The sequence below is a fragment of the Piliocolobus tephrosceles genome, chromosome 10, assembly GCF_002776525.5.
Source record: "Piliocolobus tephrosceles isolate RC106 chromosome 10, ASM277652v3, whole genome shotgun sequence".
Lineage (NCBI taxonomy): Eukaryota > Metazoa > Chordata > Mammalia > Primates > Cercopithecidae > Piliocolobus > Piliocolobus tephrosceles.
In genome coordinates, this window is record NC_045443.1 from 69,849,060 (window position 1) to 69,865,342 (window position 16,283).

Here is a 16,283-nt window from a genome sequence, read left to right on the forward strand (position 1 = left end):
ACAAACAATCAAAAGAGGCAAAGATGGTAATTATCTAATGAGAAAGAGGTTAAATAATCAAGAGAATATAAATATTGTAAATGTGTATGCACCCAACACTAGAGTACCTAAATATGTAAAGCATATATTAATGGGCATGAAGGGAGAAATAAATAGCAGTACAATAATGGGGACTTCAATACCCCACTTTCAACAATGGAAACATCAATCAGATATAAAATCAATAAGGATATACTGTACTTGAGTTGCATTTTTGACCAAATGAACCTAGTAGACATATATAGAACATTTTATCCAATAGTAGCTGAATATACAGTCTTCTGTAGAACACCTGAAACATTGTTCAGAATATACCATATGTAAGACCACAAAACAAGTTTTAGAAAACTTAAGATGATTGAATTCATAGGTAGCATGATTTCAGACCACAGTTGTATGAAACTAGAAATCAATAACAAAGAGAATCGTGAAAAATCCACAAATATGTGGAAATTAAACAACATACTCCTGAACAATGAATGGATCAAAGAAGAAATTGAAGGAAATAAAAAAAAAAATACTGAGACAAATGAGAATGAAAACACAACATATGAAAACCTATGAGAGGCAGCAAAAGCCATTCTAAGGGAGGATTTTATAGCAATAAATGCCTACCCATATTGAAAAAGAATCAAGAATAAATTATCTAACATTATACTTCAAGGAATTAGAAAAAGAAGACCATACTAAATCTTAAATTAGCAGGGGAAAAGAAATAATAGAAATCAGAGCAGAAATAAATCAAATACAGAATGGAAAAACCATAGAAAAAAATCAATAAGACTAAGAGCTTTTTTTAAAAAAAAAATCAAGCTTTTAGCTAGCCTAATTAAGAAAAAAAGAGAGAAGATTCAAATCAACAAATAAAAAAAATTAAAGTGAAGAAGTGTGAACAGATAACTCAGAAATAAAAAAGAAGACACAAATAAATGGAAATAAATTACACGTTCATGGATGTGAAGAATTAATGTGTTAAAATGTCTATATTACCAAAAGCAATGTACATATCCAACATGATTCCTCTCCAAATCCCAAGGTCATTATTCACAGAAATAGAAGAAAACAATTCTAAAATTTATATGGAAACATAAAAAACCCTGAATAGCCCTGGCAATCTTCAGCAAGAAGAACAACGCTGGAGACATCACATTTCCTGATTTAAAATATATTACAAGGATATAATGATCATAAGAGGGTGGTACTGGCATTAAACTAGACCCATAGACCAGTGGAAAAGAATATAGAGTCCAGAAATAAATCCAAATATAGAGTCCAGAAATAAATCCAAATATATATGCTATGCTAATTTTTGACAATGCCACCAAGAAGACACGATGAGAAAAGGATTATGTCTTTAATACATGGTGCTGAGAAAGCCTAGATTTCCATATGTCAAAGACTAAAATGAGGCTCTTGACTTACACCATCCATATAAATCAACTCAAAATGGATAAGACTTAAATGTAAAATCTGGAACTATAACACTTTCAGATGAGAACGTAGGGAAAAAACTCTTGGACATTGTTGTTAACAATGATATCTTGGTGTGACACACCAAAAGTTCAGCCCACAAAAGAAAACATAAATAAATGGGACTACATCAAACTAAAAAGCTTCTGTACAGCAAAGGAAACAACAAAATAAAATGGCAGCCTATGGATTGGGAAAAGATATTTTCCAGCCATATATCTAATAAGGTATTAATGTCCAAAAGATATAAAGAACATATACAACTTAATAATGGAAAAAATAATTGGAGGCCGGGCGCGGTGGCTGAAGCCTGTAATCCCAGCACTTTGGGAGGCCAAGACTGGCGGATCACGATGTCAGGAGATCCAGACCATCCTGGCTAACACGGTGAAACCCCGTCTCTACTAAAAATACAAAAAACTAGCCGGGTGAAGTGGCGGAGCCTGTAGTCCCAACTACTCGGGAGGCTGAGGCAGGAGAATGGCATGAACCTGGGAGGCGGAGCTTGCAGTGAGCTGAGATCCGGCCACTGCACTCCAGCCTGGGTGACAGAGCGAGACTCCGTCTCAAAAAAAAAAAAAAAAAAAAAAAAAAAATTGGAAAATGAGCAAAAGACCACAATAGACATGTCTCCAAAAGAGACATAAAAATAGCCCACAGATAAATGAAAAGATGCTCAACATTGTTAGTCATCAGAGAAATGCAAATCAAAATCATTATGAGATACCACTTCATACCTGCTAGAATGACTGTTATCAAAAAGTTAAAACATAACCAATGTTGGAAAAGCTGTGGAATAAAGGAAAGTCTTGTACACTTGGTAGAAATATAAATTATTATGGAAAATAGTATGGAAGTTTCTTTAGTGATTAAAAATAGAACTACCACATGACCCAGCAATCCCTCTTCTGCATACATACCCAAAGGAAATGAAATCACCGTCTTGTAAGGATATCTGTACTTCAGTGTTCATTGAAGCATTACTCACAATAGCCAAGATATGGAAACAACCTAAGTGTTTGTCGATGAAGAGATTTTGTGTATAAATAAACACATACACACACACACAAATATATATTTTGTTCAAAAGAACAGAATCTTGCCATTTGTCATACCATGGATACGTCTGTCATTTGTCATACCATGGATACGACAAATTATGCTAAGTGAATAAGCTAGACACAGAAAGAACAATATTGCATGATTTCACTAATATATGGAATCTGTAAAAAAAAAAAAAAAAACCCTCAAATATATAGAGATAGGAAAGAAGGCAGTGGGTACAGGTGGAGAGGTGGTCCCAAAATGGGAAGATGTAGTTAAGAGGATACAAATTAACAGTTATGTAGGATGAACAGGTCTAGAGGTCTAAGATACAACATGAGGACTATAAATAATAAAATTGCACTGTGTCTGTGATTCATGCTAAATGAGTTGATTTTAGCTGCTCTTGCCACAAAACCAAAAAAAAAAAAAAAAAAGGTAGCTGTGAGATGATGGATATATTAATTTGCTTCACTGTAGTAACCATTTTACTATCTATCTATATCCCATGTCATGTTGTATACCTTAAATTTACACAATAATATTTATTAAAAAGAATACTTTAAATCACAATTCATAGTTTAAGCAACAAAAAAAGAAATCCTCACAAATAAATGAAAGCTAAATGACATGCATATTTTTAAAGGATAAGCACATGGCATATGGAGATTATTTGCAGTGATTTTTTGGGCCGCTAGAATCAGAATGAGCTATGTAATTAGACAACCTGTTCATAATTATTACTGTGATTGACATTATTTGAAGCACATTCACAATTGTTCCATAAGACCCAGGATTATCATAAGTAATGAAAATGTGAGTGACTGATTGATAACTTCTGCTGTATCAATATTGCTATATTTTTAAGATTCTTAAGTAAGTCTGCAGAATAATAAGAATTTGGTTGTATATAATTAAGTTCATTTTGTGTTCTATCTTAGCATTTTCCCTTAGCTGCATCACATCTTGGATAAAATGAGACATGATGCATTCAGCTTGGATGTTAAAAACAAAATATGAGGCAGCTGAAGGGTTTAGTCATGGAACAGACCCACAATTTAACCCACTTTCTCTGTGTTCATCGTGTTCAAGAATATAGAAGCTCATAAAAACTGTGCAGAGGGTTATCTGGGATTATGAGAGGCACAAAATCATCTCAGATGTTCTTATAAAAACATAATCGCTTTTTTAGTTTATGCACTGATAAAGGCATCTTAGAGATTTTGTAGCTTGGCGTTGAATGAAATGCAGTTGATGGCTGAAAGAAATAACATATGGAACACAGTATTTTAGTTAATTGTAATACTTATGCAAAATCACCGAATAATGTTATATCAATAAGAGATATGCCTGGAGTCTTGTGATCATGTAACACTTTCCATAAAAGGTTATGCAAACAAACACATAAACTTTTCAGTACAATGCTTGTTTCATTGTAGGCATTAGTGGTGATTATTTTTAAAATTATTTTTCAAAAATACCTTCTGCATATAAGTGTGTTTACACAAGATTGGCTTCAGTATAAATGGACTGTTTTAACAGGCTGCAAGTGAAAATAATTATTAACATCTTGGACAAGTATATTTTACACATGAGATTTTGAAATGTTAATTTTTAAGGTGCATTGGTATATGGAAGCAACATTTATTTTCACTAGCTTTTACTTTCTCCATCAGTATGATTTAACTGTGCATAAATTATTTACTAGTCAAGTAAATGATGACATAATTTTTCACTAGTAAATCTAGCTAACTTTCAACTGGTAGAACTTAAAATACTTTTGTACATTATAGAACTTTATAAACAGTTGGATGACAATATAAAATTTACAAAGTAAATTTCTTTCAATGTTATAGGAAATTTGAAGTCTACATAATTTCTAATTTCTAATATCGCATTACAAATAGGTACTATGTGCTTACAAAAGATGATAATTGCAAAGTTACAGGGATACTATTTCACATAGATTAAAATCTGATGGATATTTTCCCCCAATATATTTACTTTTTTTGAACTCTTGATCATATTTCTCTGCTTTAACCTTTGTCATGATTTGAGTAGGTAATGAAAAACAAGAAGGAAAAACACCAACTGTGCAATGCTAATTATGTGTTTATCCTTCATTCTAGCCTTGTATAAATAAGGAATTCAGTTTAGTAAAAATTCATGTGGTATTTTGTTTAACCTAGGTATTCTTAAAAGTCTTTATCATGTTGTAGTATAGATTTCCAGAGAAGTAAAACATAAATTATATATCTTATTTGTTCTCTTATGATAGATCAAGTAAACTTGAATCAAATAGTCTTAGACACTGAAAGCATTTTTACTCATAACATTCTCTCTACTCTCTACTCTCACAGTATTTTATACTATTAATAATACTGTACCCATCACATGGCATTAATGGGCTGTATGTGTATCTATCTTTCATACCATTATGGGAGTTGCTTAAAGGCAGAATTGTGTCTCAATTATGCCTCCTTTGCTTCTAATGCAGGACCTCCTGTAGATGAGGGAGTCGGGAAACATATGTGGAATTAGATTGCATTGCTCAAGCATTATAATTTTAGTCAGACTTTCTATTGGTTTGATTCCAAGGATTAAAAAACTTCCTTTATCTGTTCCTAAGAAATTGCATCCAGATATTGTGAACATTACAATCTAGAATAGGATATTACATAAACAAATGAAAATACTGAGGATCACGAGGTCAGGAGATCAAGACCATCCTGGCTAACACGGTGAAACCCCGTCTCTACTAAAAAAAAAAAATACAAAAATCTAGCCGGGCGAGGTGGCGGGCGCCTGTAGTCCCAGCTACTCAGGAGGCTGAGGCAGGAGAATGGCGGGAACCCGGGAGGCGGAGCTTGCAGTGAGCTGAGATCCGGCCACTGCACTCCAGCTTGGGTGATAGAGCGAGACTCCGTCTCAACAACAACAAAAAAAAAAAAAAAAAAAAACAAAACAAAACAAAAAAACAAAACAAAAAAAAAAAAACAAATGAAAATACTGAAAAATGAAATAACTGTATTTGGATATATATATTTGCATCTGCATACATTATAAGTCTGCTTACATTTATATTTATATTTAATGTATGCATTTTGGATTTCAAAGTAAATACACTGGTTGATCACCATTGGTTATAAAATTGAGCTAAGTTTTAGAGAAATAATTGGTGCACTGTGTTTTGATCACAAAGGTAAAGCACATATTGTGTGCTATTTGTGCACAATTATGCAATGTTGTCCTGTTTCTCTGTTTCCAGTTGTTTATCACTCTAGTCCACTTTTCCACTATTCAGAGATATTCAGAGTTATATCTCTAAATGTAGCCCTGATGATGTCACTTCCTAACACTAGCTTTCTGACTAGGCATGGACAAATCTTGATGATTTCATTATTGCCTATCTTTCTTTTCTCATTACTAGTAATCTGCTATGTTATACTCTGCCTTTAGCCACACAAAGCATTGTAGTCCCCCAAACAAACCACACTAAGGTCTCCATGACTTTTCCCACATATTCCTTTCTGTCAAGAATGCCCTTTTCTGCCATTCCTCCTAGAAAACTCAAATCAGCGTTAAATATTCAATTCAAACTCTACCCTGCCTAAGGCGGAATAATTAACAGCCTTTTCAGTGTAGTCACACTACATCCTGAACCTACTTCCATTTTTACATGCAGCAAGTTGTGTTTTAACTTTTGTTTTCACCTTCGTCTGTCCTACTTCTATAGCCTTTGCAAGTATCTATAACCTTTGTCAGTATGCTTTGTCGTTGTATCTTTCTAATCCCAGAACCAGGCATACCATCTAAGATGTAGCAGGTGCTTAATAAATATTACTATAAATATTTGCTTATAGATATTTGTAGAACTAATTATCTTATTTAATTTTCACAACCACATATGTTTGCAACTGAGAATGCTGAGGTCTAAAACGTTTGAGTAACTTGCTCAATGTCATACAGCCAGTGAGTGGCAGATATCCAATCTGGAGGCTTCAATGTGTCTGCCTTTTATCCTAGGAATACCAGAAAAGCCATTTATGTTCAGATCTATCCTTCTAGAAAATTGCGTATTTGTAGCTGCTCTGATGTAACCCATGTCTCTCTGATAATTTTTCTTCTGCTTTCTCCATGCCTATGAATACCTCACAACTACTTGAATTGGCTCAGTCTTGGCTCTTGTCTTCTTTGTCTCTGGTTTGATGTATCTGACTTGCTTTGATCTTGATTTAGATTGTTCTATGATTTTTTGGTCTGCTTTTTGTTTGTTTGCTTGTTTGTTTTTTTTGGTGACAAAGTCTAAGTATCTGCCTTGTACTGCTCTTCCCTAAAATTAGTCAGCTTTCCTAGGGGAAGCTGCCAACATCCTTACTCTTATTTCCTATTTTCCATCCATCACCAGTGACTGTGGCTATGCCAGGCATATTCTCTTTTAACCCCTCAGACTTTGACATGTTCAGGCAGAAACCATTACAAGACATAAAGAAATATAATTTCTCATGTGTACCTAATGTTGTGATAAGAACTATTAATGATTTCCTTCACAGATGCTACTGAATACCAATATATGAAATGCTAATACTGTAATAAATGACATTTTAGTGAAGTCTTTGTGAGATTTCACACACACACACACACACACACACACACACACACACACACACACACATACATATATATATATATATAGACTACAATTTATTGTCAAAAGATTTTTAGCACTCACCTCTTATCTCAGACCCTGGCTTTTACTTTCAGTTGCCTATAGCACTTATCTTTTTAGATATTTACCTTAATTTTTCTTGCAAAATATCTAAAACTGGATGTTTTTAGCATATCCTCCAAACCAAACTTTTTTCCTACTTGTCCATTTCTGTCAATAGTTCCTCCCCCGTTTTTTTTTTTTTTTTTTGGGTGGGGGAGGGGTTTCATCAAGTCTAAAAGCTATGTAATTATCTCTGAGTATTTCCTCTCTTTTATCTACTAAGGGAATCAAGGCATCAAAGTATCAACATTGGTTGAATTTTTTTCATTCGAAATATCTCTCAGATCCAACAATCCTTCAGCAACACCTTGTTCTAATACATCATCACCACATCCCACTTCCTGTCTCCTGTTTGCATGCATCAAATAATCCTGTGAACTGCAGATAAGTTAATTTTCCTAAGACACTACTTTCATTATGCCATTATGCCTGCCACTGCTTATTTATAAAGAACAAACTTCAACCTGATAATTGAGAATACAGAATACCTTTCTTTCATGTTTCCTCTGCCAGATTTGCCCTTTTTTTAGCTATTTCCCCCATTTATCTGAGTAAACATTCATCCTTCAACAACCCACTTTAATGTCACCTCCTCTATGAAGCCTTTTCTGAACTAATTAATCATTTCATCCTCTGTGTTTTATAGCATCCATCATATTATATTACAGTTTGCTGTTTATCTGTACTTTTTTGTACTTTTTGTTCTATTCTTGAGTTATTTAAGGTTATGGCCTAGTTTTCACTTATATATTCATTCCTCGAATGCTGCATAATATCTGGCTTAGAGTGGTAATTTAATACATATTTGTTAAATGAATGAGTGAATACATAAAATAATGGCAGTGTTATATGGTGTTCATTCTCAACTCTACATTTACTCACATTTTCTTTACTTTTCTGAAATGCCTTTGTAATGTTCTCCCAAAATTCAAATGCAATAGATTTTTGAAAATAGTTGAATACAAAATGATATATTTGATATTATTGTGACTATTTAAATGTGTGCACATATTCAACCACTCTAGGTAGCATCTACATTGAAGTGGTGGAATTTATGGTTACTGTTAACATTGAACTTATTGTAAACAGATTTTAAAGTTCTCCATTTTGTTTTATTGTGCTGCTTTTTCAAAGTGTTAGGTCACTTATCATGGTGACCTTAAAAATATGATGTAAAATAATAAGTACCTGTTGAATATTCACCACAAATATATTATTTCAACATGCATGTGTAGACACACAGACACACACACACACACACACCAAACTTTAAATTTCCTGCAAGAGTCAGATCAAATTCTACTTCTTCCTTTAAATGTTCCACGAATCATTCCATTTAACAGAATTTGTATTAGTCTGTTCTCATGTTGCTAATAGAGACATATGTGATACTGGGTAATTTATGAAGGAAAGAGATTTAATTGACTCACAGTTCCACATGGCTGGGGAGGCTTCACAATCATGGCAGAAGGCGAATGAGGAGCCCTCTTACATGGCGGCAGGCAAGTGAGCTTGTGCAGGGGAATTTCCATTTATAAAACTGTCAGATCTCGTGAGACTTATTTACTATCAGGAGAACAGTATGTAGGAAATAGCCCCCGTGATTCAATTATCTCCACCTGGTGCCACCCTTGACATGTGGAGATTATTATAATCCAAGGTGAGATTTGGGTGGGGACAGAGTCAAACCAAATCAGTATTGTTTTTCTCGAAATCCCTTTAGCACATTCAGCCTGTAAGAAGAAACTAGTATTTCATTTACTGTGGCCAAATATTCTGTTTTATCTCTTACCTCACATTAAAGCTAGGATTTCTTTATTTTTAAACTTTCATAGTTTCAGGTAAACAGTAGGCAATTAACCAATACTTAATCTTGCCGATGTTGTTGATTTTGATGATGATGAGAGCCCCTGCCAGGGCTAACAAGCTGAGATCATTTCTTATTTTATAGTGACACAGGTCTTTATAAAAAATTAGCACCTTCTCTGCTGGAAACTCTTTGCAAGTCTGTAAAATTGAGTTTGCCTCTGGCTAGACTTTTATTTTTTCCTCCTCAATTTAAGGTATTAGCTATTCTGGGATTTGTGAGTGTTCTCCTGCCAGGCTTTTTTCTTTGTTTCCCTTCTCTCTTAATCCATTTATGCATATAAACATTTTTTTTTTCAATTACACAATATCATTCTCTCCAACAAGGTAGACAGATGAATCTTTTGCTAATGATTTAGCACTACAAAACTTAAACACTGCTTACTGAAAGTCTACTGAGTAGGCAAGGTTTGTTTTTATTTTCCTCCAGAAGCATGAGGCAATAATATAATATATAATTCATATTTCTTTTAACAGGAAGTTTTCTCTTTGGAATTTGGATTTTATTTTCTAAATTACATGGCCATTTTCTTTACACCATTTTAAAAATTACATTTCTAGCAAACCAAGGTATGTTTAGTAAATTTTAATATTGATCAATATGAATTTATTGTTACCAACTTTTAAATTTAGATTTAAATAAAGCATCATTTTAAGTTCACTTTACCCGGTTGTTTTAGATCAGGTGCTTGAATGACTTGTAAAAGAGCAGGCAATTGCTGTTTAAATGGCTAAATGTTATTTTATCTTCAGAATGGAATTACGCCTTTAATTGGTATTTCTTATAAACAAAAGTGTTCATTGGTCAAGTTGAAATGTAATTATAATATCATTATTTCTCCCATTAATTCTAATATCTGGTAGTTTTCATCTACATTTTAAAATTGAATGAATAACAAGATTGTATAACTGCTTAAAAGTTACCTTAAATTATTTCTTTTGAAATTGGTACATAAATTTTTCTTATTCTCTAAGACTATGCTATTTTTCTGAGATCTTATTGTTGCTTCTCAGTGGACTTAAATGAACAATGTGAATATTGGTGTTATTAATCTTAAAATTTTGAAGCATAAGGTCTAATTCTACTCTTTTTAATTTGTCTGGAATTAGGAAATTGGTTTGAGAAGAAATATAGTATTTATGTCATATTTCTCGTTTAATTCAGTCTAAGTTTGAACTTCTCATCTGTGGCCTCTTAGGGTCTGGAGCAGCCCTCAGGGACTCAAAGTATGATTTGATTCAGTCATTACCATATAATCCTCTTGGATGGAGCAAAGATCATTGTTGTGAAGCTCTTAGAGCAAGAGAGGACTGAAGAAGTTAAATATATGGACCATAGACTATAAAACATAATCTATTAGAAAACAAACCTTGCAGTATGTAGTTGGATGTCTAATTAAATACATTATCAATTAAACATACTAAATCATAGAGCTAATGAGGTTGAAAACAAATCTTTCTTTAAAGCCAGATTTAAATTACCACACACATTTATGTCCAGTTAACAATTCTTTTCTTGGCATATTTTTTCTCCATTTCCATTTCTTTAAATCCAGGATTGGTGTACTCTCAGCTTGAAATTACAACTCACTCAGAAATAACATGCTGTTTATCTGCTGGGCTCAAAACTAGGAGACTCCAGGAGTAAGTTCAGAATTAGCTAGAGCAATTTAAGCACTGGAGTCTTAATCTCTGTAATGATACTCCTCAGGTCACAACTATCTAGGGCTATTTAGCCTTTGTTATATTTTGCAATTTCTTTTTTCTTACTCTCCTCCTTCAATGAAGGCAGGAGGCCAGGAAGACTACTAGCTGCCAGCATTTCTAGTAACAAAACCCGAGCTGTTTCTTTAAAGTGGACTTTCCAAAACAAACAAACAAACAAACAACAAAAATGGAGAAGTACTTTTTCTTTACAGTTTATTTTTTAATATAGCAAATCAGCTTTTACCAGAGCAAATGCTAATGTCTCAATATGCAGAAAATGGAAGTCTCAAGATTTTTCTATTTTCATTTCTTCATGGTAATGGATTATTAATACCAATTGGTCTCTACTTTATATCCACTATTTTGAATCCCCAAATACATCCACCAGTATTCTAGCTTGATGTGAAGAGTGCCTTTTATTACTAGTTGTGGTCTCTTGAAATTTTTCAGAAAATAAATGTGTGTGTGTGTGTTTTATATGAGTGTGTGAAGGGGGAGTGAAGGGAGGGAAGGACAGGGACCAAAAAAAAAGAACTGTTCAAATGATATTAGAAATCCATGGTATGAATAACAGAAGGTTAATATTTCTTATATTGAACTTACCTAAAAGGTGATTTGGGACTGGAATTATAATGTTTACCCTGTAAAATGCACAAATAAGTCTGCATTTTATCATTGTTATTATTGCCTGCCCATTGTCCAAATTTGCTTTAGCCACTGTTAAAACACAAGAGTTCACTGTTTTTATCTACTTAGGGACCAGTGTAGTCCATTGATTTTGTTTCATGTTGTGCTTAAGTCAACCACCTTCGTTTTAGAGTAACTTAAGGAGCATTTTTACTGGGTTCACTTTACAGTTGAGTCATGCCTTGGAAGGCTGATCAACATCAGCAATTAAGTGACATACATTATGTTCAAGTCATCATACACATTCTGTCTAACTATGAATCACCTATGATATTGCCCTGTCTACTGTATTGCAGGAAAAACAGAGGTTTCTGACCGATGTTCTGCATGAAGTGATGCTGCTGGACGGCTTGGTCAGTTCCCATCCAGTATCACAAGAAGTGCTGCAGGCAACAGATATTGACAGGGTGTTTGACTGGATCGCATATAAAAAGGTGGGGATAAAGAACAAAGTGCCAGTTAGATATTTCATTACCAAGATAGCTAAACTAATTCATATTAGATGTGTATATTTTTCTTTTCTTCTGGGCGGATAGACATAGACTGTGAGTTAGAAAACAGAATCACTAGGTTCATGAGCTATGGCTTTGCTTTAAAAGTTGGCAAAATGGAGATTAATGTTTGCCAAATAATGCATAGAAATATTGGAAATATTAATAAATATTTGGAGAATCAATATGAAGTTGCTCTACAAATGATGCTATGTAAATGTCAGTTTTTATTATTATTAATAAAAGAACTGACCCATATAGTGACAACTTAATTTTCACCAATGCCCTTAAATACTAATTTATTTTGATGGGCCAATACAAATGGATATAGGTAATGACATGATACATGCATCTTACATATACTATTTGAAAGATATTTTAAAAATTAAACATGTTTCCTGAATAACTAAACATAACAAATGAAATTTTAAAAAGACTAGACTTTGGCAGTGAATAATTTTGAGCCAATGACTAGATGTAAGAATAAGGTAAATATGAATTTTTCCCATTGTTACTTGGATTAGGATTTTTCCTTGTATCTCTTCGTTGTTCTAATTTTAACATGATGATGTGCCTCTTTGTGTTTTACACGCACTAGCCACTTAATGATAGTTGAAATAGGATCAAAGTCTGCTATGATCTTTAGTGTAGGTTAAATTGTATTTTTTGGAATTTCTATGTACTTTTTTTTTTTTGAGATGGAGTCTCGCTTTGTCACCAGGCTGCAGTGCAGTGGTGCCATCATGGCTCACTGCACCCTTTGCCTCCCGGATTCAAGTGATTCTCCTGCCTCAGCCTCCTGAGTAGCTGGGACTACAGCATGGGACTACAGGCATGTACCACTACACCCAGCTAATTTCTGTATTTTTAGTAGAGACAGGGTTTCACCATGTTGGCCAGGCTGGTCTTGAACTCCTGATCTCAAGTGATCCACAAGCCTCGACCTCCCAAAGTGCTAGGATTACAGGTTTGAGCCGTGGCGCCCAGCCTGGAATACTATTCTTGATACTCTGTGAGGGATAAAAAGATATCATGAATAGCAGCATGGAAATAACTAGGAAGTTAGAAGTTTTTCCCTGAAGCGTTTATTGTAGTTAATACACACACAAAATATTTTGGTTGGGTCCTGTTAGTCCTCCAACTTTGTTCTTTTTTTTTTTTTTTTTTTTTTTTAAGTTTCTTTGGTCCTTTGCATATGAGTTTAAGAATGAGTTTGTAAAGTCCTACAAAAATTATACTGGAATTGCAGGAATGCGCAGTGTGTTTATAAAACTATTTGGGAGAGTTGACATCTTAGCAATATTGACTGACCCATGAATACAGTATGCCTCCAGTTCCTTTAGGTCCCCTTTATTTCTATCCATGATGTAGTTCTTAGTGAATACGTTTTTCATATTTTTTTCAGATTTATCCCTAAGTATTTCACATTTCCAGGCAATTGTAATAGTATTATTTTGAAATTTCATTTCTAATTTTTGTGTTGCTATACATAGGATACAGTTCATTTTTGCCTATTTATCTGGTACAATATTAAATAGAAGTGGTGAGAGCAAACCCTTGTGCTGTTCCTAATTTTAGAAGCAATACCTTCAGTCTTTAACCACTAGTATGTCTCTAAATATTTATAAATGCCTTTTATCAGGTTGAAGATGTTGCATACTCTTTCTACATTGCTAAAAGATTTAATCAGAAATGAGTGTTGACTCAATTCAATGCTTTTCTCCAGCATCTATCAAGATGGTTATATATTTTTTGTTTTTTAGTTTGTCATTATGGTGAATTATAATGATTAACTCTTTAATGTTAGGCCATCTTTGCGTTTCTGAGACAAACATCATTTAGTCATAATATATTATCCTTTTTATAAATTGTTGGATTCAGTTTTCTAAAAACATGTTTAGAAATTTTGCACCTGTTCTCATGAGGGATATTAGTGCCTAATTATCTTTCTTGTGATGTCTTCCTTGTTGTCACTATAATACTAACATCATACAATGGCAACTATTATCTTTTTCAACTTTCTGGGAGAATTTGTATAAAATTTATATTATGTCTTTCTTGAATGTTTGTTAAAATTTACCAGTATAACAGTAGAGACCTGAAATTTTCTTCCTGGGAAGGTTTTTAACTAATGATTTAATTTTGTTAATATGTGGTGGGTTATTTATTTATTTTAATGTGTGCATTGGTGGTTTATTTCTTTCTCAAGGACTTGGCCCATTTCATCTAAAATGTTTAATGTATTGGCATAAAGTTTTACAGGATATATTTCCTTATTATCCCTTTAATAACTGTAGCATCTCTAATCATATAACCTCTTTCATTCCAGATATTGGTAATTTGTGTATTGTTCCTTTTTTTGTGATTTGTTTAGCTGAACATTTATAAATTTTATTGATCTCAGAAAAGCATCTTTTGTTGTAATTGATTTTCTCCCTTGTTTTCTATTTCGTAAATATCCTCTCTAATCAATATTTCCCTTTTCCACATATTTTGAATTTAAATTTTTCTTTTCTCTAATTTCCTAAGGTAGAAGCTGAGGTCATTAACTTGAGACCTTTCTTCTGTTCCATTTTAAGCATTTATTCTGTAAATTTTTTCTTAAGTGTACCCCCTAGGAAATCTCCCAAATTTTGATATGTTGAAGTTTCATTTTCATTCACTTTAAAATGCCTACTAATTCTCCCTTTCATTTGTTAATTGCCCCATGTCTTATTCAGAGTGTATTATTTAGATTCCAAATATTAGAAGATTTTTCCAGAATATTTTCTGTTATTCATTTCTTACTTAGTTTTATTGTGGTCAGTGAATATACTTTGTATGACTTGAATCTTCCTAGATTTATTATGGTTTATTATATGACCCAGAAGTTGATATGTGTTGGTAAATGTACTGTATCCACTTCAAAAGAATACGTATTCCACTAGTGTTAGCTGGAGTGTTCTATAAATGCCAATTAGGTGAGGTTGGTTGATAGAGTTGTTCAAGTGTTCTGTATCCTTATTGATTTTCTGTCCACTTGTTCATCATGCTTTCTTGATGGGCCTTCATTGTGTGGATTCCCTCACATAGTACCAAATCAAACATCTAAAACTGTGGAGAAAAATAGTGACCCAGTTATCTGCTGGCATATCTGAAAAATAATTTTCAAATGTGAATATGGAGAAAGGAGGATTAAAACATTTAGGCTGAAATTTCAGGGACTTCATTTTGATAATCTCATCATCAGGCCTTGATGTAAATTCAGTTTCTTAGCCTTGTTCTTTGATTTGGCTTCACTCAGGTTCTTCCTATAAGAAAACTAATATGTGCATAATGGGTAATAACCAATTACTTTGTAAGTGGAACAAAGGTAAACTATGTTGGATTTTGTAGGTTAAACAACATCATTCTGGGATGTATGACAGGTAATATAGATGATTCTGGAGACATAAATAATAACTGCTAACATTTATTACATGGATACTCTGTACTAGTCACCAAACTAACATTTTACATTTATTATATAATTTAATTCTTATAAGCATCTAATGGGGTTGTTATGATCATAATCCTCACTTTAAAGATAAGTATGTTGAGTTATGGTAAATTCAAGGATATGTTTCCCAGAAAATCAGGTTCCAGAGCCAGTATTCTTAATTCTTTTCATATTTGATTAACAAGCTTGGTTGGAACATTTATTCCAAAATCATTTAAGCCTGTGCTTATGTTCTAGGCACTGTGTACTGAGTAGAAGAGATGTAACAATCAGTAATACACAAAGGAGAGAAAACATAAATAAACCAGTGCAGTAACATATGAGTGCTATCTAGCAATATTTCTATATTAAATGTTGACACCTGAAGTCATCTTGAGCAATTTGTTCAATCTTGTTAACTAAATAATGGATAAATTTGATATGTAGTATTAACTTTCAGAATGGTTGAGTTAGGTGTTTACAGTATCATCAGAAATCTACCTTTCTTCAGTTTATTGGATCTCTTTCTTTCTGACTTAATTTCTAGATGATCCTTAGGATGCACTAAGACTCATCTCATAAGGGCCTCAATTTTGTGTCCCTACTGAGTTCAGAGAAAGAGTAAATTGACTCCCATCCAATAGAATCTGTATCTGTATACCCAAAGGGCTATGATTTGTTTTGATTAGGAAATAGATTATCACTGGCCAATCCTTGTGTCCACCAGGATGGAGTATTCTGACTGGTCAGT

General features: G+C 33.3%; 1 protein-coding gene across 1 annotated transcript in view; it reads left to right on the forward strand.

Annotated features, from left to right (window-relative positions):
• Positions 1-16,283, forward strand: part of TRHDE (thyrotropin releasing hormone degrading enzyme) — a 412,928-nt gene that overhangs the window by 230,128 nt on the left and 166,517 nt on the right. Inside the window, exon 6 of the mRNA XM_023226560.3 lies at positions 11,881-12,018. Coding sequence (XP_023082328.1) covers positions 11,881-12,018 — 138 coding nt within the window. The remainder of the gene's footprint in view (positions 1-11,880; positions 12,019-16,283) is intronic.